The following is a 24,049-nucleotide window of genomic DNA, read 5'->3' on the forward strand; positions in this document are numbered from 1 at the left end:
GTATTATTTGTTGAATGGATTTGAAGGCTCTGTGATTAGGAGTCAAATTGGACATCAATGTCAAATTTATTTTTAATTCGTTTTAATTCTGGGTCTTTTATTCTACTAACATTTCAACTAATAAAAATTATGTTTCAACAATTTGTTAATAACTACAAATCATTTAAAGGTCTATTTAAATAAGAAACTAACATTTAACAATTCGATCGAAGAAACACAAAATTGAACATAAAACTTTAAATTATCATATAGCCATCAATTATAATTTAACTTTTATAATTTAAAGACGGTCTAAAACATGCATCGCCCACAAAGACACTTCCGTTGTTCTACTCACCATCTCAAAGTCATGAAAGTGGGTTCTTCCCATTGACATTTAAGAAAAGTTGTCTCCATCAAAATTTTAAAAACCAAAAGAAACAACGAGTCAGGAGCTCGAAACTCAACCCAACCATGTGTAAGTAACTGTGTACTAATCAAACCATTAATTTCCAAACATGGCCGAGTTTCCACATCCCACCTCCACTCTATTCGGTATTCCCTTCCGAATAAACTAGTTTACGTAATCGATTCGACCTGTAAACCATTTTTATTTTTATTTATAACCAAACAAACACGTAACGATTTAAAAGGGGTTTAATATCTATGCAAGTGCGGAGTCGACACTTGACACTCGACATCGACAGGGAAGGGCAGACAGCACGTTGGACGGTGGCACGTCTTAAAAGACTCAAAGACAGCATAGTTTACCCACCCTTCGAGTTTTAACTTGAACGATTTGTATTGTGGGTTCATCTGGACGTGTGGTAATGTAGAAGTGTGACGGATATCAGTTGGTTTTTTTTTTTTTTAGGCGACGACAATAACGATAAAATTTTATTTGATTAAGTGAAATTAGATATATGAATTCTTAAACGTTGTTGCGCTTAAATTTGCGCAAAGTCTTTCGTTAGTTTTAAGTACTTCATGTCTTTTCTTAAACTCTCTTTTCAGATCTTCATGGATCTTCCTCTACATTTTGCCTTGAGCTTTTGTTTTATTTTCACATTTTCTACCTGAAGCATCTCTTGGTCTTTGTTTCACATGTCAAAATCACTTTAACTGGTTTTCTCTTGTCTTCAATTGCCGCCACTCGTGTTTTACCTCGGATATCCTCATTTTTAATCATGTTCTTTCTCGTGTGCCCACACCATCCAACGTAGCATTCTCATATTCGTTACACTCATCATTTTTGCATGTGTTGATGCATGACGGCCCGAGATTCCACATCGCAAAGCATGCTAGCTTTAATGTCATCCTACAAAATTTTCCCTTGAGCTTTAGGAGCATACGACAGTCGCACAAACATCCAATACACTCTTCCACTTCATCCATCCAACTTATATTCCATGGTTGAGATCTCTATCAAATTCTCCATTCTTTTGCAAGATGGATCCAAAATAACGAAAGCTTTCACTCTTTGGTACTTCCTGATTTCGTTCGGCATTCTCAATAAAAAATAATAATAAATACTTGAGGAAACGATTTTCGCAATCCATCAATGGATAAGAAATCTACCTGATGCAAAGATACTATAATAACCTCTCTAAAGCAAAAGACACTATTCCATATTTATTTACAAACTCAGGTTTGAAGGGGAAAGTTAGAAGATTAAGAAAAGCGTGACGTACAAATACAAGCTTAGTCCTACTCGTCGGGGCCAAAGTTCTCTCTTCATTGGACTACAATACAACCGAGTGAGTAATTGCGGAATTTGAAAACACACGAAAATCTCGACTCTAGAGAAGTACCACTCTGGCCAACATAAAAAATAAATACCCGAAATCAAGTAAACGCAGTTGGTTGAGGTTCGTAATTCAAAGACCGAGCGCACTTGGTAACGCTCATGGAAAGAAGTAGACCTTAAAGAAGATTGCCAGGGCCAGTTGCAAGAGAAATGCAGCAACCACCACAAGTGAAAAATCACTCCCCTCCATATTGGAACTGAGATTGAAGGCAACAAAGCAAGCAGAGTAGCCACCAATGAGAACTATAATGATCCACCGAAGAGCCTCAACTGGGATAAGCAGCAGAAACTGAAAATGTTGCCGGAAAATAAGTATCAGATGACGGAATAATAGATTGTATGATAATAATTAATAATATTCCGGCTAAAACACAATGTTCTGCTTGAAAATGAATACAAACATGTGGCCTGGCAGGAAAGAGAAGTCCCTGCCGAACATCATTTCCCCGAGTGTCAATTAACTAGCATTCAATAATCCCCAAGAACCGGGAACATGACACATTGTACCCTAAACAGATATTTATTTCCCCTCAATTTGAGCTTAAAAGATAGTACTTGGATGAGTCCAGTTCAGCACATAAATATTTGAATGTATTGAGAGCAACTCATCCAAAAGAAGATTGCTTATTTCTGCTTTTGGCCTTTCAATGATTATCAATATTCGAATGTAGAGTCAAGAAAGGGGGAAATGGCAAAACACAAAAACTGACATAAAGGCAGAGGAGGCAAGTACTTACAGAGGCTGCAACGAAAATGAAGAGAGAGTATCCCCACATACACCAATACCGAACTAGGCTGGCATTTGCAGTGCCCAGATACCGTATCAAGAAATAGAATGCCAATGGCACCAAAATTGCATAACCGTAGACTGAATAGGCTGCCAAACTCATATAACTGACATTAAACTCCCAAGAGTTACTGCTATCTGTGCGCTTGTCCATGAGGTAGGTGGCACAGTTACCAAGTGCAGCAAGCACAAACACCAACGTAGTGGAAATCCAGATTAGCCCATATCTACACATTACAGAAACTCACGCGAAGAAAGCCAAATGTTAGATGCTCACGTTTACATATTGCTATGCACAGATAAAGAACATAATGCCTTAATATTAGCCTTTTTCACAAGTAGCTAGATTTCCTTCTTGTGATTAACATAAATTTTGCAGATGAGACGATGCAAACCTAAAAATCAAAATCCAACCTTACGATGTTACAGAAGAGGACATTGTGTATGTATTTCTCAATATTTTTTATGCACAATATGACATAATCTTACCAGCTATTTATTCTGAATAAAGCATAAAGGTGTCAGCGAACTCTATTCAAAAGCCTACATGAGAATATCAAACTCTTCAACTGAAACTGAGAATCATGATTCTTTCTTTTCTTTTTTTAGTAATGAAATAACATGTACATAAAAGAAACAAAAGGAAAAAAGGGAAATAAAGACCAGAAACTCACAGATCAGGGTTGGCATCAATTTTGCTGAAAAAATCTCCAGTATGGGGATATAAAGAACTAAGCAATCTGGTTAAGACAACGTCTGTATCCACATTGAAGTATTGTGTGTATGATGCGATATTAAATACTCCCCTCCAGTTGTTTGCTGGTTGTTGCTCAAATGTTTCTGCATGGATAGACAGAACGAGAGATCATCAGATACAAAGCAAATAAAGTAGCAGGCATTGCAATTTGCAAATGAAATCAATAAAGAGAATTTACAGAGTTAAGAGAAACAAAAAGGCAGATTAAATCAACATAGAAAGAGAAGAAAATCCACCAATAATCCTTTCGAAATTTGATTTGATGTCCCAAAAAAGCAATAGGTTAACAATGCATTTAGCAAGCAGATAAGGTCAAAGACATTTCTTGATCCTAAATTCCTAATACATTAGTATACCGGGCTCCTACTACCACTCAATCCAAAAGAAAAGTGAAAAAGTATGACACTCATGAAAATCATTTCATAGAACATAACTTGGGGAAGATAATATGCCAGCTACTTTATTTGGGGTAAGAAAGCATAAGAACTTTGATAATGTACATAAAAACTCATGTGCAATGTTACAAAGACACTAATATTAACATCAATCTGCATTATTCTGCAATGAAAAACTCAACTCGGGGTTGGAGGAGGTTCAAATTCTTCCGCACTCCCCAAAAACGAGGTACAGTTCAGGAAATAGAAAATAACTCCAGGATTTGTTCCACTGCTGATTAATTAGGTTTCATGCTTTTACAGCACTCAACTTTAACACTCTAACTCTAATCTGGTCTATTACACATTTATTATAGTGTCCCTAAAAAACAACCAAAATACTAAATTCACCAGAAAATAAATGAGGATGGTTGGTTTTTGCTGTTTTCTTCAGAAGTAAAACTACATATAAAGCACATGAATGTAAATTATCCGTTTGAATGCCATACCACTTGTACTTCCAACAGTTTGATAACCGCCCCCCTTCTCTCCTCCATTAATATTTGGCGGGAAGATTTGCAAATTCGCGTCAGGTGCTGCATGAGTTCAAAGAAAATTCTTCAAAGCAGGAAACAAACAATGATTCCGGTGAACCTTCACAGGACTTTTACTTTGAAAAAGAAAATAAAAAATAATTTAAAACACAGTGAGCAAGTATAATACCTTCATAACTTGTGGTACTCTTTTCTTTATTTTCAGTAACAGCCTATCAAGCCCAAAAGGGGCAAAAGATAGAGCAAAGATAAGTGATTTATTCGACATTTCGAAGGGAAAACAACTTTCATAGCTTGGGTTCATATCGTTAATAATTCTTAGTAATATAATTAAAAATTGCAACTACTACTTAGAGAATGGTTGCCTAAATTGGAAAGTAGTTATATTTAAATGGAAATGCATCAAGAAATATAAATAATTGTAAAAATCACTAAGAAATTCCTCAAAATCTCAATTATAACTAATTGTAAGTAACACTTTGGCTGCTCCGAAAGGGGGCAAAAATTTAATCAAACACTGTCTAAGACATTGACTTTCCCTCATTTTCTCGGAAAACAAACAAACTCTAAGATCAGTCAGCTCACAAATTACATTCATGCAACGAAATTACACCTAGTTGTAAGAAATTATTAAGAAATTCCTCAAAATCTCAGTTATATCAAACTCTAAGCTTCACATTGGCAGCTCGGAAAGGGGGCAAAAGATAATAAAAAAATGTCGAAACCACTGATTATCCATAACTCCAAAATTTTCTTTTCCTTCGCTTTCCCTCATTTTCCCGGGAAACAAACAAGCTCTAAGATCACTTAGCTCACAAATTACATTCATGTACAGAGAATCTAGACGCACCCAATCAACCATGTAAAGTTCTACAAGTTCGATTCAACGATTCGCGAATTGGTGGAAAGAATTACATAAAAAATAAAACTCAAATCGATCAGAGAACTTACAGGGACTGAGCCGAGCAAATGGCTGGTGGCGAGGCCAGCGTAGGTCTCATCCATTTGAGACGGAAACCAAAACGCTGCGTTTCGAAGCTCAGAGAGTCACTGGGTTGAGATTCCGAGTTCGAGGGATCCGAGTCGGGAGCTGGAACTGAGTCAGAGAGAAGAGCCCCAGGAAAGACGTTGCTTTTCGTAATTTGGAAGGAACACAGCTAAAAGACGACTGTACGGTATTAACTTCCCTCCACGCGCTTTTTCTGTGCGCGCGTTTACTTTGCCTTGCTTTCCAACTGTTGCACGTGACTGGATCATGGATATCACGTGAGCTAAAAATATATGGTAAAAAATTAAAAAGTGTCTGAGCCCGGGTTCGAACCGGGGACCTCTAGTGTGTGAGACTAGCGTGATAACCGACTACACCACCCAGACAGATATCCATTAGTTACAAAACAAATTATATGGACAAATTATAAGCTCTTTGGGTTCAAGCATTTTAAGATGATTAAAAGTGTTTTTAGAGAAAATATTATTGGGTTTCTAATGCACTTCAAGTGCTTTTTCTAGATTCACTTAAATTTTCATTAATGATTGATTCCAAAAACATTTTCACTGCTTCTTCAATAACACTTCCAAACGAGTTAATTAGTTTTTTATTTAAGTATATTTCATACCATTCATATTTGAGATGATTTTTAAAATAAGAGATGAAAGTTTTACTTTTCTCTTTGTGCATAATTCAAATGCATTTAATTCAGATTGATTGTTTGATCCACCATTAAGTTAATGACATAATAAGCTTGAGATTCTTATATGAATTAATATGCACCTCATAAAAACAATAAAAAATAAAAATAAAAAAACCCTATCAATCTATGGAGGAGATTGTTAGATGCTTACATTCTATTTAGGTTACACACTTAGGGGGCGTTTGTTTGGCCTCGTTAATTGGGACTGGACTGGACTAGACTACTTACTAACGTAGTCCCATGTTTGGTTTGTATTGGGACTAAGTTAAATGAGACTAAAGGGGACTCGCGTGGATTAGAGGCCACGCTAGGAGTTCTTAGCAAGACCAGCAACAAACCACGGGACTCGCTAAGACCATCTCCGCTTAGCCCATTTCACTTCGCCCTTGCTTCTTTTTCTCTGCTCCCGCATCCATTTTCATCTTCTTCCTCATCTTTGCTTCGCCCCTGTACAAGTTATGGGCTACGTTCTTTTGGATCTCGAAGGAATTTGCTTCAATTTGCAGATTGTTAGGAGGAAATGGGCATCGTGGCGGCGATTTGCTTCGAGCGTTGTCGTGATTGCCATGGATGCCAAGCCCTTACAAGCTTCAATTCCCAACGCTTCAGCCCACAACACATCAAGGCCTCCAATACCCACTGCCGATTTGGTCTCCCCCACCATTTCTAACATGCCGATAATTTTTTCCCGATCAAATCCTTGAAGAAAACTACTCCATCCTCTCCAAGTTTCTTATTCTTCTACAAGCTCTCCCATCAGGTACAGACGATTCTTTTTTTTTTTATATAGGAAAACTAATGCAAAGTCCAAAAAAACTTCCCTTTTAATGAAAAACCATTTTTAAAGGTAAAAATGTGTTTTTTCGTTAAAAGTGAACAGTCCCGGGAGTGTTTTGTTAAAACTCCCTTTTTTCCCTCAAAATTTTATTATTTTTTTTCAAATGGGTTTGCTTGGTGGTATGTTGTTGCTGATTAGCATCATCAAAAATTGGGAATTCTAAGGAAATTAATCAAAATATATAGTTTCTTGGTGCTATGTTGGTGCCATATTGTTGCTTGGTGTGACGTTGTTGCTTATTAGGGCCTTTAGTTTTGTTAATATCTTAATGGAAAAGGAATTAAAATGGAACTTTTTTTTTTTGGTAAAAAAAAATGGAATTATTTTCATTATCCTGTTTTTTAGTCCGACACTACACCAAACGTTTCACTAAGTTAATCATGCTTAGTCTAGTCCAAGCCATTTCAACTTAGCCCCTGAAACTAGTCAAATATGAGATAGTCCGATGCAATAAATTACATTCTTATACGATGCCAGTGATTTTTGTTCATTAATAGATCTATTGATTCCACCAACTACAACACCACCAAATAAGGATTGTTCATGTAATGACGTCACAAACTACAACACCGCGGAAGGAGAATTGTTTATGTTCCAAACACATCACATTGAGATGCATATCATGACCGTTTCACATTGAAGATAAAAATTTAAATTAAGATGCTTAAAGTATCTTTATCGATGCAGTATCGATCTCATTACAGATCCCGTCTTATGTAAAATATCACTTTGTTAGAAATTATATGAATATTACTTTGTAAATCTCTCAATTAACACTAACAAGTACATTCTTAATCTAGTTTTATTATATTAGCACATTGATTATCTCATCATTGTATTAAAGGAAAACTAATGAAAATGATTTGAAAACTTTGAGTTTTAATGATAAGGACAAAATAAAAGGTACAGTGAATAGTACCAGGATTGACTTTTTAGTGCAAAAATATGGTTTTTCGTTAAAGTGAACAGTACCGAGAGCTTTTCGTTAAAGTTCCCTAAGGAGTTTTAACGAAAAATCCGCAATACTGTTCACTTTAACGAAAAACCATATTTTTACACTAAAAAGTCAAACGTAATACTATTCACTTTAACCTTTATTTTGTCCTTATCGTTAAAATTCAAAATTTTCAAGTCATTTTCATTAATTTTTCTTTGTATTAATCATCCAGTCATTGTTCGAAATCATAAACAAATAGACCACGCGTTGCCTCCTGGCGGGTCGGGTTACGCAACCTTGCCAACACGTTACCCCGTTTCGTCGCCATTTCACAATTGACATCTCCTCTTCGTCTTCAACCCCCCGCTTTACCAGTGAGAAAGAGTGAGGTTTCACAGTCTAAGGCCTTGTGTGGCTGTTCCAAAATGTCCACCACCTCCATATTCCGCCTACTCCACCTCCTCCTCCTCCAATTCTCTCTTTCCTCCGTTCTCGCCGCCCACCCCAAACCCCTCACTTCCCCCTACCTTTCACCCGCCACGATCCACCCAAATTACCAAAACATGTTCAAATTCTTCAAGATCTTCATCTACAACCCAAACAGCACCTTCCCCTTCACCTCCCCATCCCAATCGCTCTTCTACACGCGCCTCCAGGACAGCCACTTCCCCACCGAAAACCCTGAAAAAGCCCACCTCTTCTTCGTCCCGTTCCCTTCCGACCTCCCCCCGCGCTCCGTCGCGCGCCTCATCAGATCCCTCCGCTCCGAGCTTCCCTACTGGAACCGCACCCTCGGCGCCGACCATTTCTACCTCTCATGCGCCGGCATCGGGTACGAATCGGACCGGAATCTCGTCGAGCTCAAGAAAAACTCGGTCCAGATCTCGTGCTTCCCGACGCCGGCCGGTAAGTTTATCCCCCACAAGGACATTTCGCTTCCGCCGGTCCCGAGCACTCCCGCGCCGACGAACAACACGGCTAGTGTCTTGGGGTACGCCAGGTTCGATTGGGTCAAGGAGTCAACGTTAGTCAACCAATTGAGCAGCGACCCCGATTTTCTGATCGAATCCAAGCCGTCCGATCCCAATACTTTCGCGGACAGACTCGGCGGGAGTAAGTTCTGTTTGTTCGAGTACAAAGGAGGCGATGTGTCGGGGATCGGGGAGGCGCTGCGTTTCGGTTGCGTGCCGGTGGTGATCACCGACCGTCCGATCCAGGACCTGCCGTTCTCGGACGTGCTGAGGTGGCAGGAGATCGCGGTGTTCGTGAGACGTAGTGGAGGGGCAGTGAGGGAGCTGAAGCGCGTGTTGGGGCGCGCGTGCTGGGAGCGGCACGAGAAGATGAGGGAGTTGGGTGTGGCTGCGAGTCGGCACTTTATGTGGAACGAGACACCGGAGCCGTTCGATGCGTTTTATACGTTGATGTATCAGCTGTGGCTGAGACGGCACACCGTTAGATACGTCAGGAGAGAATGAGCTTACGTACGATGGAAGGATTTTTGTGAACATACCATTTGATATGGCTGTTCGGTCTCACCTTGGGCCTAATGCAAGTTTAGGGTCCACGACCACGGTAATTGGGTTTATATTGTATTTGGATGGTTGATTAATGAGTGCTTTGATTTGGGGGCGGCCCAATCAAGATAATATAATCATGGCTGTAAATGGGCCGAGCGGAACCGGTTCGTATTGTGCTTAAGTTTGGTTTGTTTAATTTTTCCGAGCTCAAGCTAGGTTTGCTTGGTTCTTACACAACTTCAAAAATTCGAGCCTGATACCGAGCTCAAGTTGATTTAAGCTATTTTTTTGTAATAAGTTGGGTTTGATCGTGTAAAAACTTTGCCACGTAAGAATGGAGTCGAGTATCATATCAAATCTTTTTAGGGTTTTTTTATTAGCACCACACGTTATGTTAAATACACCAAATTTTAAAATTTAATATTTAATGAGTTATATACCTTAATGTGAATGACATCTTCGACCTTATAAAATCTTAAAAAAAAATTAAAAAAAAAACTTTAAATACACCCCAAATCATTTTTAACATGTATATCCTAAGATTAATTATCTTCTTTAACTCTCAAAACCATTCTTACCTTTTACCGTGTTAAATTGCTGTCTCAAGTTTGACAATGAGACATGCTAGCTTATTCGCCAGAAACCTGTAGCTTTGTAACAAGAATCATAAGAAAAAAAAATCATTCTTATTAGACTTGTACAAATAGCATACAATTGTCAATTTGCAGATTTTTAAGATTAGTTTGGGCTTACTTTCTGTCAGACCTTTTAAATACCTCGGAATGTTTCTGTTTGGGCCCAAAATATTGGTGTGGGCCGAGTAAGGAGTTGTTTTCGGCTCGGTAGTATAATTCTAGAACCATCGCGAATTCCAGTTGTTATGGGCCGCTTGGTTAAGATCGGCCGAACCCTAGTCTAAGACGGATTGATAAGGTAGGTCGGATCTTAGTATAATAAGGAGTCTCAATAGGATGAGGATGTTGAGATTTGAGAAGTGAATGTGGCCGGATAAAGAGTTTGGTTCAAAGTCCTAATGGAGGTAGGATTGGTCGAGTCTTGGTGAGATTAGGATAAAGAATCCTAATTCGAGTATAGTTCTGTTTCGGCCATGATGAGAGTGGTTGCTATAAATAAGATGGGGATGCATCATTCAAACCCCATCCAATTCAACACACAAACTGTCATGTGCAAACTCTCGCTCTACTCGAAACCTCTCAACAACCTTGAGATTTTTATTTTCTTTTTCACCGACACATCTTCAGTTTGGATAACCAACACTATGAAGGCAACTAGCGAACACATTCAATTTGGATAAACAACACTGTTGCCGTAAAATCAGCCGGCTGCGGAGCACCTTCAGTTTGGATAAACAGCAATGCATTGAGGCCGACTGATTATCTATCCAAGTCTCGGTCGACACGGATTTTCGGATCCTTATTGGCAGAGGTCATCTCATTAGCCTTCTCGATGAAGTAAGGTGTTACATATAACTGGGCTCGGCGCATTGAATGCGGAGTTGTTTTAAGATTGGATACTCACAAATGGGATTTAGAGTTTGGCATTCTGACGACCGAACTACGTTTACGATTAAGATGCAAATTTGCTTTGAGTACTTGTGCCCATATAGTTTGGTGTCGATTATACTTTTACGAATATAATCATTGTGACCGAATATGACGCCAACGATTTGTGAACTTCGCATAACTAGCAGCCTTGTCTTCAGACTCTAAAACCTGAAGGCCGATGCTTGTTCCTTCCTCGGTTGCAATCGTAAGATCAAGAAGTCAACAACGCGCTCAATGCGACATCAACAAATTTACTCCTCGGCCGAGCTTGGCCATCAAGTTGGCACGCCCCCCACACAACACGAAGGACGTAGTTAGCTCATTAGTTACTCAGCCTGCGCATCACGTAGGCTTGGTAGTTTTTAGGGTCAATAGTTTCATACAACAACAATCTTTTATATATGCTTTATTTTATTAGTGGTTTTAATAAATAAAAAAATTGGGTAAACATGGTTTTACAGAAACCCAATTCTAATGGTAAGGGAGGAAACTAATATTAATGTTTTATTTCTTCTGATGCTTTTAGAATTTTGTAAAGCAATGGAGGGAAGTAGCAAATTTTAAAAGGTTTAGGCAATCTCATGCGAAATATTATAGTAGTTTTCTGCAGCTTTTTGCTGATTTTTTTCATGGTTTTTTCATTATCAAAGAGTAGGCTAGCTTTTGGAAAAGTTTGAAGCAATCCAAAAATAGAATTCATGAAGTTAATGCATGACCACTATGCTATGCATTTCTAGATCCCTTTTTGTTACAAAGTGACGGATTGTAAAGTATTTTTTTTTCCGTTAATGGTGGATTCTCAAATCTATATGCTTATTTTTTGAAAGCAAAGAGAAACAACATAGAAACCACATATTCAAAGAAACAAGTCACATATTTGGTTGATCTTATGTATTTGCATTTAAGATGAGAAGAGTGTGGGGTGCAATTAGAAAATGTGGGGTTTATGTAGGGAATTTAAGGTGTATGTTAAGAGTTGGGGTGTGAGGGTATTATGGGAAAGTATGTAAGGTGTATTAAAATACATTTTAATTAAAAAAGTAAATGTGAGGTGTATTAAGTAAGTGAGGTGCATTCAACAATACATGAGGTGTTAGTATAACAAGCTATCTTTTTAATACGGAACAATATAGTGTTATGTAGTAATCACTAATTATGATATGGTGTTCAATGAAAATTGGGCATATCAAGATAGAGGAGAAATTTTTAGTTGTGATGAGAATACGGATAGTACATTATGCGTTTTTATGTTAGTGGTGGAAAATTTTAATTTTTAAGTTATTAACCTTTTAACACACATAACCCACCATTTATATAAGGACACGTGGTGTACCACCTTGTGTGACAGTTATACTGAAAAATCTCTCATGATAGAGAGTCCATTAAACTATATTAATGATATAGTGCTTAGAAGATTTGAATTCCATCCGGATCCACATGTTGGGATTGTAAGAATATTTATATTTTAGTTATTCATCGTATATGTTACAGTTAGAAATCATTTGAATTTTTGTATTTAAAATTGAATTCAAATAGTATCTGACGATAACTGGTCATACAATGGACGATAAATGATTAAGATATGAGATTGTTTAAGAACCTCACATAAAAGATTCGAAGGGGATGCTCATCCGTGTTTAGCAGCCTCAGCCATTACATAAAATAAATAAATTAAATTAAAGAATCCGACGCAGTGGACTGAAGTACTGGTTTTGTTGGTTTGCTAATCACCACGGACGTCACCATGTCTTTGTATACAACCTTTTAAGTTTCAACCCCAATTCCTTGATCTCAGTCCAACTGTTCGTTCGATTCAGATCTGAACCGCCAACTCCACTCGCCATGGCGGAATCAGGTAATACTACAATGTTACGATACAATCCCCGCCGCCACCACCACCACCTCCTCCTCCTTCTATCTATTCATTTTGTTTTGGTTTGTTTGTAGGTGGCGATGGCTCCTCGTCACCGCCTCCGGCGACTCCGTACGAGAAGGCACTGGACGCTCTATCCTCCTTGATCACAAAACGCAGTCGTGCCGATAAGAGCAACAAGGGCGACCGCTTCGACCTCCTCTTCGACTATCTCAAAGTCAAAAACTACAGAGCCTTATTCACTAACTCAACGACGTCGTATTTGAGCTCATGTGTGCAAATTCAAGTAATTATTAATTAACGGTGTTTATGTAACAATATGCAGATCCTGGAGTTGGAGGAGCCAATTGAACGGATGAAGATTATTCACGTTGCCGGCACCAAAGGCAAGGTATTTACACAATTTTACTAATTGAACTTCAACATGTACATGTTCGATGAAATGTCCCAATGAAAAAAATTCTGGACCCGCCACTGCTTGCGAGTGCTGAAAAAATTATAAAATATTCGGTTTAAAGTGCAGACGGTTAAAGAAAAGTATTAAAATCGCTACCCTTTATTGTTAATATATTTGAAGTTACAAACTTTATTTGTAGTAGTGTGATTCTGTATGTATACACTGGCCTTGGTTGCTTGTTTCTGTATGATGTGGGACTGATTGCTGTTTTACTGTTTTTGGGTATTGGAAAGGGATCCACCTGCACCTTCACAGAGTCGATATTACGCCATTGCGGCTTTCGCACTGGACTTTTCACGTCTCCTCATCTCATTGATGTTCGAGAAAGATTCCGGTTGGATGGGTGAGTTTTTCTATTTTGCATAGGCTAAGTAGTTTTATATCTAACATCTATGTTAACAAGTAAGTTTCATGTAATGTTACCTTTTCTTGTTTTCGTCGAATGATGCAGTTTGGACATCAGTGAAGAGAAATTTTTAGCATATTTCTGGTGGTGTTTTGAGAGACTTAAGGTAATCCATGTGTGATATTTTTAATCTTTTGTTTGCCGTATTTTTGAATTAGCACGTTTTCGTTCTGCTGTATACTGATCAATGCAAAAGATTGTCCATTCTTGTATCCTGAACTTTTTTAGTTCAATGCTTTTGCCTAATTTGTTTAATCATGATGGTTATGTCAAATGTGAGCGTGTATTTCAAACGCAGGAAAAATCTACTGACGATATACCAATGCCCACCTACTTTCGCTTCCTTGCCTTGCTTGCCTTTAAGATATTCGCAGCAGAACAGGTTTGATGCATATCTTCTTAATTGCTTCCATATAACATCCTTCCTCTCCAGAAATGTTATTGATATCGATGATGTGAATCAGTAATGTTGCTTTTATTTTAATCTACTATGCAGGTAGATGTTGCTATCTTGGAGGTAGGGTTAGGCGGAAAGTTTGATGCAACAAATGTGGTATGTGAAATGGGTATTTGAGTACGATATTCATTATTTTGATTGCTTTAGAAATAACCAAGTATAGATGCATTAACATTTCAGGTTCAGGCGCCTGTTGTCTGTGGTATATCTTCCCTTGGATATGACCACATGGAGATTCTTGGTTAGTGTTTTCTCAAACCTATGTAATTACATGTGAGTAATTGAGGCATTTAATTGAAAATACAAATATAAAGAACATTTGCAAATGTTCTGTATTTGCAATGTGATACAATTACAATTTGGCATGTTATGGTGTCAAACTGTTCATTTGGGCCATTGATCAAGTGGATAATTGTTTGAATGTGTGGTCCAGATTGTCAATCTGGCGCCACGACATGCGAACATTGATACCCACGCCCACATATGTCTAATACTCATGATTGCTTTTGTTTTCTTTGCTGGATACTATAAATAGGAAATACTCTGGGAGCAATTGCTGGGGAGAAGGCTGGAATCTTCAAGGTTTTCCTTAAATTACATTTTCTAAATGCATATGATGATTGGCCATATGTCTAACAGAATTTACACTCACTTCCGTTACTGCCCATTTTTCTTCTTCTTTCAATTCAGTCTAGGGTTCCTGCCTTGACTGTGCCTCAACCTGATGAAGCAATGCTTGTACTGGAAGAGAAGGCTTCTCAGTTGGATGTAAGTTGCAAGATGTTCCCTTCATTGATTTTGTTTACCTCAGAACTTGAAAATGCATGATACAGAATGAAAGAAATTTGACGTCTCTCTAGAAACTGTAATGTACATGCGGTCATCTAGTAAGTAGATGAATTCCTAACAAACAGATAATTAAATCAAAGTTTTGAGACAGGTTCTGTGCGCATATTTGTTTTAAGAACCCCTTTAAGTACTGACATGCTCTTAAATCTTCACTGGCATCCTTTGCTGCTTAAGCCTCAGCTTCCATTCTTCTGCAGTCCTAGGATACTTTTGATTATCGGAAGTCCTGGGATTCTAAATTTAGGTTCGTTATGGACTACAAAGTTGCCAAGTGATAGCTGCCATGTTCGAAGGAACTTGAGGCCCTTTTGCAATTGAGAGATGCCGTTCTATTTGACCTACACGTATAAGGAGTTTGGCTATATTCTAGGGATTTACCTTCCATCTATTAAGAAAATAATATTTCAACAATTTGAGGAGTCACTATGCCAAGTCAAATTTAGCTATTTTGAATTCGGTATTGAAGTTCTTGTAAAGAAATATAAATAAAATCATTATTGACGCAGTTACTTTGTTTTGAGATAAATAAAAAACAAGAAGAATGTCTTTAATGAACTGAGAAATTATGCTGGTTCCAGGTACCCCTTCAACTGGTACAACCGTTGGATCCCAATATGCTGAATGGCATAAAACTTGGGCTTGCAGGCGAGCACCAATATGTTAATGCTGGTCTTGCTATTGCACTGTCCTCTACATGGCTCCAGAGGACTGGTCACCTTGAATACCCAGAACATACTGTAAGTTCTATGAACAATCAATTCTCTGTTTTATTCTTGATTTCTATGTTGATTGATTTATGTACATATCCAAATGGAATAGACCTCTCTGCCGGAGCAGTTCATAAAAGGACTAACTGCTACAGTCAGTTTACAAGGACGGGCTCAAATAGTCCCTGATCGCTTTATTAACAGTGAAAGCCCTGAAGATCTTGTGTTTTATTTGGACGGTGCACATAGCCCAGAAAGCATGGAAATATGCGCAAGATGGTTTTCTCTTTCTGTTCAGCCACCCGGTACTTCTGGATCATCACATGATCCGGTACAGAGGCACCCTGTTGAAAAAGTTGGGAAGAATTCAGAACAGGTAGATGCTTTATTTTACAAGCCTTGGAGATCTTCATTTTCCCTGGCTGTTACTGAGAAAAATTTGGATAAATACTTGCAGATACTGCTGTTTAATTGTATGTCAGTGAGGGATCCTCAGTTGCTTCTTCCGAATCTGATGAAAACATGTGCTAGTCATGGTGAGCATAAGCATTATTTGATGTAATCTTCTGAATTTACATCCAGTAAGTTTTAATGATCTAAAAGGAATTTATAGGTTAAAAATCATTATTGATTGAAAATTGAAACGCATGGCATTTAGATCTGCAATGAATTTTGGGAGGATCCGACATTGGAAAGTTAAGAGAGACTTATAAGGAATTAGGCCACTACCCTATTACCAATTGGTTTTAGGGTGGTACCTCAACTTCCATCAAGTTTCATGGTGGTGATCCTAGAGTATTGATAATTTCACTCTTGAATGGTGTCAGAAACTTTCTTGAAGTATGTTTCAAAGAAACTTATGAGATTTTGGTTGATATTTTAGGTGTCTACTTCAAGAAGGCTCTGTTTGTACCAAACACATCAGTGTATTACAAGGTCGGTTCGCATTCGTTACCTCCGACTGATTCTCAAGTGGATTTGTCGTGGCAGTTTGCTCTTCAAAAAGTATGGGAAAATCTAATGCAGGGTAACAAAGGTATGTGACTTGTAACATAAAATTCCAATTAAGTTAACTTGTTCTTCAGACAACATATATATATGTGTGTGTACCATATAATTCAGGGGTGCACTGTATTTCTCAGTTGGAAGTGTTTCTATTTTTTTACTTTAATAGGAGGCGCTGACAATAGCGCAGCCACGGTTTGTGAAGAACTGACAGATGATAAGGAGATCGCTGTCAAAAGTTGCGAAAATAGTGCAGTTTTCCCCTCTCTCCCATCAGCTATACAATGGCTCAGGGACACTGTCCGACAAAGTAAATCCGTTCGTTTTCAGGTAATCTTGTTTTTTAATTTTTGGGAGATTTAATTTATTATCTTTCATTTTCATGGAACCAAAGGTTTATATACCAGGTCCTTGTAACTGGTTCGTTACATCTTGTTGGCGACGTGTTGAGATTAATCAAGAAGTGAGGCGTAGTACGAAGCTGAAACCCTAAATTTGCGAAGTCCTTCGAACTGCAAGATGTTCTGTATTCATGGAGTCATGGGAAGAGCCGTGAAACCGTTCTAATTTCCAACAACTCCGAGATGGTTCAGTGCCGCCTGCCCTGACGTGCTTCTGCTACATGTTGTATGTTCTCAACTGCCATAGATTTCGGGTCGGCATTTCTTAGTGACTACAGTTCAATCAAGACAATGACACAAACTTTTTCCAGCATTTTTTTGGGGTGGGGATGTTTCCACCCCTCCCCCCCCCCTCTTCTGTATTGCTAAAACCACACTTTTCAATTCTGTGTCTACAGATTTTTGTATGAAAGACAATAGGGCAAAATTACCCCCTCACTTTCCGTTCAATTTCAAATTCATACGCCTTTCAATTTTTTAGCAGTTTCATACATCGGTTCACGATTTCATATTAATGTCATACAACCGTTACCAGTCTGTCAAATTGGCCGTTAATGTGATGCGGTAAGCGTGGAGCCTACATCGAATTATTAATAAAGTAAAAATTAGAAGATTATCTCAATTTATTTAATATTTTATTTAAAAGTTAGAAGAACAACGAAAAACGAAAAAAATTAGAAAAGCAAATGAGTAAATTATCCCTTAAAGTTCCCTCGTAACCTAATCGACTTAGAGCTCGTTTAGAAGTAATTGTGAAAGTGGCCATAACCACTTCCGCGGATGTGCTTCTCTCGAGAAGCGATTATGGCTCTTCGATTATTCACTTCCAAACGGACTCTTAACGCTTCAAAGCATGAATGCAAGTTCCAAGCTGCCTAGGCCAAGCTCTCAACAAGAAGCGATCTTTATCATCTGTTCCTCCCGAGTGCTGCAGACTTCCAACATTACCGCACTCGTCCATTGGGACTACGATGCTATACCTTCTTCGATACTCGATGCAAGGAAGGATCTTCTACCCCGAAAGCACGTCCAACGGATATTGTGGGCGAGCACGAGCACGGTCGTATAACAGGAGTGGAGCAGAAGAGACAGTCCAAGATGGGAACAGGTAAAAGGAAAAATGAACAAATAAAACCAGGTAAAAACTGAAACATCGTAATGCTTGTAAATTTCACCCCAATCAAAGCCTTCGTTCATTAGCAGGAAATCATCATTCTGTACATATGCTCACAAACTCTACTTCCTATTGCACTTGCATTTCTACCTTTTCTTTAGCCCCCGCCCCCGGCCAGGAGAAGCAATTCTAGTCAACCTATAGAACGAACACCGACTGATGGAGAGCAAATTATGACACTGAAACAACATGCATATTCCAAATCCACAAAAAAAAAAAAAATCAAAACAATAACAAATGTCACCGATGCTCAAAGCAATTGCCGGAGCTGCTGGTTTTCTTTCCGGAGAGACTTAACTTCTTTCATCAGCTCAGCTTGGTTTTCCAGCATTGCCCTCATCACATTTGACATTTCCATCTGTGTAACGATTCCAGAAAATGCATGAGGAACTAAACAAAAATGAAAGCAACAAGAGAGAAGATTCGTACCTCTTGCATATGGAATTGCCTTAAAATTTCTATATGAAGGTTCCTCATATCTTCGTGTATGGATTTCTGAAAAGAATCCAGAGTTTCTTCTAGAGTGCGTTGAAAAATCTGAAATGTAAAGGAGCTTCCCTGCTGTGCATCTTGTTGGGGCGCATTTTGGAGATGCAAGCTTCCTCCCTGTCACAATCATCATCGTCGAGTTAACTAATATAACCTAGTATGACAGAAAAGGGGAACATGATAAACATCTGTGGAGGCTTCTCCTAACAAATTTCATCACTGGTTTCCCATTCGAATAATAGCGTAAAATCAAGAGCAACCATTTCAAGTGGGAAACACTTGTTATATAACACAAAAGGTGAAAGCATGTATATGAGCAAAATCATTAAAACAACAATTCATGCTCTAATGTTTTAGTTTCCTTTTTTTATTCAGAAGGAGCATATTTAAATGGTATGTCGGACCAAATCAAAGAAGACAACTTATCCAACAAATCTGTCACCCATACGTTAATTGCTGGAAGAGCCCCTAATTCTGTGGCAGTTGATGCATCTGACTTTGACAAGAAGCTATTCAACAATTCTTCTCTTCCTTCGGCTCCTGTTTTCTTTGTTTTCGGTGAACTAACTGCTAGGGATGTTCGATCATTGAAGTTAGATGTAGTGCTTATCCTCTCTGCATAAGTAGAGAATCTCCGAGAAAAGGTCAAAGATGTTGGTGCATCAAGGTTAGGCTGTCCCAAGAGGCCTTTGTTACCAGGGGACATAGGCATTGCACTCGAGGAAATGTGTTCGGGAAATCCAAATGAAGTCTCCTGAATGGAAGACAAACCTTTGGTGCGCAAACTTTGCAAGTTTTCTGTTAAAGACATATCGGGCAGTCCAGATAAAGTTGATCCTGATGTCTGAGCTGACGTCCCAACGCGAGATAGAAAAGTGGTTGGCTGGTGAAACTTATCAGAAAATCTCTCACCACCCCAAGCTTCTGGAGGGGTGATGGATGAGTCTTCACTCTTGGAAGATGGAGCAGGGGTTGATTCTAATAGTGCAAATGTCGATTTTATGTCATCCTGCACCAAGGAACAAACATGATCATTCAGAACAATTGAATACGTAATAAAGACATCAAGAAATTTAACACCCCCACCCCAACAAATAGCAAAATCACTTTGCTTAGCTTACAACTTACATAGGAGTAACTACAATCTAGCATACATGGTTACGTATCGATCTAACATTTCATTTGGTTTTCCATTTATAGAACAATAAAGACTAATGCTAGTCCAGAAATCATAATGGTAAGAAAATTTGTTGGTCGAAAAAGCAAATGTGAAAAAGATTAAAATAGTTATACTTACAAAAACAGCATAAACGATGAGAAATTCCAGGTTTACATACAAGGTTGCTCTTTATAATCATAAGATGGAACATTTCACATTAAGCATTCATCCAAAAAAATTAGAGATATGGATAAGTGAGACCTGTTTAGATGTTGAACTGGGTTTCCAGTCAAATATTGGATGATCAGTGGGCCCATCTTCTGCAAAATGGAATCTCCCACCGGACGAAGGAAATAAAAGTGACGAAGGTTTCTTATCTGGAAACAAATTATCCTTCTTTGATTTGTCATCATCCCACAGCTTGTCAAGTGTAGGTGTGATTGGATGAACATCCACAAGAGGGGAGAACACCTCCATATCATCCTTGAAGTTATAAGTAGATCGAGGAGGATGTAACCTACGCAATGTTCTACCAGGCCACAAATGGTCTCGTTGTGGTGTATCCTCTGTCGTAGATACACAAAGTGTGCTTGATGTTAATCCATTGCCAGCTGCTGATGTCTCGGCAGATGAACTTGAACGGCCTGGATTTCGAGAACTAGATACTACCATGGATGGAGGAAGACTTGATGAAGTCACAGAAGGAAGTTGGTCAGGCATAAGGATTGAATCTTCAACAGCATCTCCTAAAAGAGCAGTCTCAACAGTACAATTGCTTTCGTTTACAACGACAGGTTTTGACCTTTGCCAGCATAGACTTGTAACAGCCTGATGAATACTGTAAACGATTAGTACAAACAAAGTTAAACACCCAACTGTGTCATTCATGTAGACTGCTTGTTAAAAGCTAAACACCCTATTGTGGGTCCCCATGAGAACATCCTCGTGATAAATCTACCTAACCAGGGATGATCGAAAGTTTGAGCCAGACCATAAGGAGGATATGTCTGACCATGTATACCCGTAATCCTCATGACGAGGTATCTTGATACTTAGTGATGGAAACGACACCTATAGTGTTACATAATTTGGAATTTACAAAGGATAGGAAATTCAAAAATATTAGAGACAACACAAGTTTTTCCAAAATTCAATGTTTCAAGGAACAGTGCAGAGAGAGAGAGAGAGAGAGAGAGAGAGAGAGCTACCTCTGAACTACTATAAGCACGAATACCAGTGAAAGGCTCTGGTTTACCACGGACATCGTAGAACACCACATCACCACTGCTTGTTCCAGCTGCCAATACCCAACCATCATCTCTAAATGCCAATGAAGAGAAAGGTGCTTTATAGGAAATACAATGTGAAGGTTGTCTCGACCCTGAGTCGTAAGTATACAACTTCTTATCAAGCCCAACGGTAGCTATCATCTATCAAGAGGAAAATATATTGAAAATCAGAAGGCTTAATTAATACCTCTCTACATATTCTGACCTTAAAAAAATCCTCACAATTTAGTAGCACATGGTCAAATAGCCTTCTTGTCTTATAAACATAATCGACTATAAAATGTAAAGTTACATGTACTTATGAGACCTTGTCATTAGATGGAGAGAAACTGATACCAGCAGCTGGTGCAGAATGCTGCTTCAGCCAAGAAACCTGCGTAAAGGAGTTCGAAAAAGGGAAAAAAAGAAGAAAGAAACAAACCAATTCAATTACAAGTAAAACACAAACTAAGAGAAACAAGACTAAATGGGTAAGTGGTAGAGTATTTTTCAACTTAACAACTCTGCCTAGATTAATAAGGCAAGTGATAAACAAGGAAGTTAGCAAAGGGATAATATTTGACCGCTACTGCTATCAAAGGGCAGGATCAATGCTCTCTTTGGGTTTGGGGTTGAAAGTTGTAAAAAATAAGGAAATGTAATTAATGGATATGCCTGTTTTCCATATATGAACTGGGAATAAAATTTAAAAATGGGAATGCAAACACAATAGCACAAGAAAACGCAGCACAGCATCAATATTTGATTAAACATGCTGCAAACCTTTGGGCTACGAGCGGTTGTGTCCCACAAATGTACAGACCCGTCATCACCTGCTGTCACAAGAAGGTGTCGACTAATCCGGGAATAGTCAAGCACTCTTAGCACCTGGTCTTAAAAACCGGCAAACAACCAATTAGTTTGGAAACTAAGAATTCAAAGCCACAAAGACCATGGCAATAATCAGCGGAAGGATGCAACGAGAAGACAACCTGTTGATTGGGGTCCTTGAGTTCAGTAGTCCTTGTACCAGATGCAAGGTTGTGAAGTATGAGGTTCCCATTAAGACTGATGGAAGCCAAGTGCTCATCTTTGCAATTGTACATTGCACCCGTAATTGTACTAGAGTGACCCCTCAACCATTTGATACACCGCTTTCTCTGCAAATCCCATATTCTTACAACCTGACCGGTTCCACCGGAACAAATGTATCTAGAAACCTTGTTACCAAAGCTGAGAGCCAATATAGACTCCTGCATAAATAGTTCCACCAGCAGAATATCAACTACTAACCCAACACCTTCTCTCAAGCATTCATTCATTTCACATTACTGTCACACCAAATATACTTCAACGATATAATTGTAACTGAATTACCTCAATGCCGTCTCCGCTGTCGGTCCCGGCCACCGGAATGGTGCCCATGCTCTTCCCATTCTTATTCCACAACGATATCTTCTTATCATCTCCAGCACTAGCTACCACCATATCTGCAAAACACAACCCAAATTGAATAAACTAAACCCACTGTTTGGCAGCCAAGAAAATGCAGGAAAAAAGACCCAAAATTTTCTCATCTACAAAGATCACATTTTGTTTCAATGCCTGTAAACACAGACAGCAGAATGCAAAACCCATCATCCGATTGTGGAGAGAGAGAGAGAGAGAGAGAGAGAGAGAGAGAGAGTGGTGACTGACTGGTGTGATTCCACTTGAGGGAATTGACATGGGAACCAGGAGAAGGAGTGTAGCTCAAAACCAAGGGATCGGCGGACTTGTCCGATACATCGAAGAGCTTCACGGTGTCGCCGCCGCTTGCTGCCAGCAACGTCATCGACGGATCCAACCCAGTATTCATTCCTCCCTCTTTCTTCCCAACTTCCCCGATTTGGTTTTTCTTTTTTCGAATCTACCAAACCCCGAAAAATTCAGTAAAATGAGTATTTCTGGAATTGCCTTTGAAATTGTGAAATGAAATTACGAAAAGGAAGAGGTGGTTTTTTTAATTTTTATTTATTCGTTTGAATTTAAAAATAAGAAAACTAATGAGTAATGTTTGAAAACTTTGAGTTTTAACGAAAATGATAAAATGAAAAGTAATGTGAATGGTACCAAAATTAATTCTTTAGTGTAAAAATACGATTTTTCATTAAATTAAATAGTACTATAAGTTTTTCGTTAAATTTTTTTTTTAAATTGGATTTTGTTTTGTTGAATGGAAAAATAACCCTACAGAGAAATTGAAAAAAAAGAGGGCGAAGATTTTAAATCTGTACGGCCCATAGGCCCACAACTTTAGCGCGTATTCCATTTTATTTCACAATTTCTCTCTCTCTTTTTTTTATCAATATTAATTTTACATTTCTCCATTTTTGGGTGCATGGAAGCTTTTCGTTTTTTTTTACATCTCAAATTTTCTGATATCAAAACCAAAATGAAAGTAGTTTTGCACATCCCTCCACTATTTGTTACTTAAATGAGTATTGGAATTTTTCTGATTCACGGTTTTTTTGTGTGATTACTTATACATAATATCAGGTCGTACCCAGTGCACAAGGCTCCCGCTTTACGCAGGGTCTGGAAGAGGTGAATGTCGGCTAACCTTACCCCCATTTATGGAGAGGCTGCTCCCAAGTCTCGAACCCGAGACCTACCGCTTATCGGCGAAGGCACTTGCCATCGCACCCGCAGGGTCTGGGCGAAGGCACTTGCCGACATTCACCTCTCCCAGACCCTGCGTAAAACGGGAGCCTTGTGCACTGGGTACGACCTTTTTTTTTTTACTTATACATAATATCAATGCGGTAAAATAAAAACACAAACTAAAATGTAACATGATTTTTAGTTTTTAGATTACAACTCGTAATCCGATACTTGAAAAATATGAATTAATTTAATTAGAGAAAAGAGACGGTACCTATTTTTTTATCTACGATAATCGATACTCTAGAATTATTCTAAATAAAGAAACATGGCGCATAAGTAAAGCAAAATTGCC

General features: G+C 38.5%; 4 protein-coding genes and 1 non-coding gene across 5 annotated transcripts; 2 read left to right on the forward strand and 3 right to left on the reverse strand.

Annotated features, from left to right (window-relative positions):
• Positions 1-1,586: 1,586 nt before the first annotated feature.
• On the reverse strand, positions 1,587-5,414 carry LOC126629397 (uncharacterized). The gene is made up of 6 exons (XM_050299430.1): positions 5,210-5,414; positions 4,428-4,470; positions 4,214-4,300; positions 3,248-3,413; positions 2,524-2,800; positions 1,587-2,075 (listed from the first exon to the last, which is right to left on the reverse strand). Exons 1-6 carry the CDS (start codon positions 5,261-5,263, stop codon positions 1,884-1,886), a joined length of 819 nt encoding a protein of 272 aa, XP_050155387.1. The 5' UTR covers positions 5,264-5,414; the 3' UTR covers positions 1,587-1,883.
• Positions 5,415-5,558: 144 nt separating this feature from the next.
• TRNAV-CAC (transfer RNA valine (anticodon CAC)) lies at positions 5,559-5,632 on the reverse strand. Its single transcript has one exon. It is a non-coding gene; the product is annotated as a tRNA-Val (tRNA).
• A 2,517-nt stretch (positions 5,633-8,149) lies between these two features.
• LOC126630252 (probable glycosyltransferase At5g03795) lies at positions 8,150-9,199 on the forward strand. Its single transcript, XM_050300352.1, has one exon. The coding sequence runs from the start codon at positions 8,150-8,152 to the stop codon at positions 9,197-9,199; it is 1,050 nt and encodes a 349-aa protein (XP_050156309.1).
• Positions 9,200-12,475: 3,276 nt separating this feature from the next.
• Positions 12,476-17,437, forward strand: LOC126629392 (folylpolyglutamate synthase-like). The gene is made up of 16 exons (XM_050299424.1): positions 12,476-12,661; positions 12,754-12,896; positions 13,005-13,070; positions 13,370-13,479; positions 13,588-13,648; positions 13,841-13,924; positions 14,039-14,095; positions 14,180-14,240; positions 14,535-14,581; positions 14,690-14,767; positions 15,427-15,585; positions 15,668-15,931; positions 16,013-16,091; positions 16,439-16,591; positions 16,730-16,890; positions 16,968-17,437. Exons 1-16 carry the CDS (start codon positions 12,649-12,651, stop codon positions 17,025-17,027), a joined length of 1,596 nt encoding a protein of 531 aa, XP_050155381.1. The 5' UTR covers positions 12,476-12,648; the 3' UTR covers positions 17,028-17,437.
• Positions 17,438-18,130: 693 nt separating this feature from the next.
• LOC126629390 (protein NEDD1-like) lies at positions 18,131-23,038 on the reverse strand. The gene is made up of 10 exons (XM_050299421.1): positions 22,750-23,038; positions 22,429-22,541; positions 22,044-22,304; positions 21,835-21,939; positions 21,380-21,445; positions 20,992-21,213; positions 20,045-20,611; positions 19,073-19,633; positions 18,565-18,741; positions 18,131-18,493 (listed from the first exon to the last, which is right to left on the reverse strand). The coding sequence occupies exons 1-10, from the start codon at positions 22,907-22,909 to the stop codon at positions 18,386-18,388; spliced, it is 2,340 nt and encodes a 779-aa protein (XP_050155378.1). The 5' UTR covers positions 22,910-23,038; the 3' UTR covers positions 18,131-18,385.
• Between the last annotated feature and the right edge of the window lie 1,011 nt (positions 23,039-24,049).

This window comes from Malus sylvestris, chromosome 7, assembly GCF_916048215.2.
Source record: "Malus sylvestris chromosome 7, drMalSylv7.2, whole genome shotgun sequence".
Classification (NCBI taxonomy): domain Eukaryota; kingdom Viridiplantae; phylum Streptophyta; class Magnoliopsida; order Rosales; family Rosaceae; genus Malus; species Malus sylvestris.

Bases quoted from the DNA above. Each gene is read 5' to 3' on its own strand.
- LOC126629397 (XM_050299430.1), bottom strand. From the start codon at position 5,263: ATGGATGAGACCTACGCTGGCCTCGCCACCAGCCATTTGCTCGGCTCA. The intron at 4,471-5,209 runs GTAAGTTCTCTG...TGGGCTTGATAG, and splicing joins ATTTGCTCGGCTCAGTCCCT to GCTGTTACTGAAAATAAAGA. The intron at 3,414-4,213 runs GTATGGCATTCA...CTATCCATGCAG, and splicing joins AACTGTTGGAAGTACAAGTG to AAACATTTGAGCAACAACCA.
- LOC126630252 (XM_050300352.1), top strand. From the start codon at position 8,150: ATGTCCACCACCTCCATATTCCGCCTACTCCACCTCCTCCTCCTCCAA.
- LOC126629392 (XM_050299424.1), top strand. The intron at 12,897-13,004 runs GTCAAAAACTAC...AACAATATGCAG, and splicing joins TCCTCTTCGACTATCTCAAA to ATCCTGGAGTTGGAGGAGCC. The intron at 16,092-16,438 runs GTGAGCATAAGC...TTGATATTTTAG, and splicing joins GAAAACATGTGCTAGTCATG to GTGTCTACTTCAAGAAGGCT.
- LOC126629390 (XM_050299421.1), bottom strand. From the start codon at position 22,909: ATGAATACTGGGTTGGATCCGTCGATGACGTTGCTGGCAGCAAGCGGC. The intron at 22,542-22,749 runs GTCAGTCACCAC...TGTGTTTTGCAG, and splicing joins CCTCAAGTGGAATCACACCA to ATATGGTGGTAGCTAGTGCT. The intron at 21,940-22,043 runs GTTGTCTTCTCG...TTTTAAGACCAG, and splicing joins TCAAGGACCCCAATCAACAG to GTGCTAAGAGTGCTTGACTA.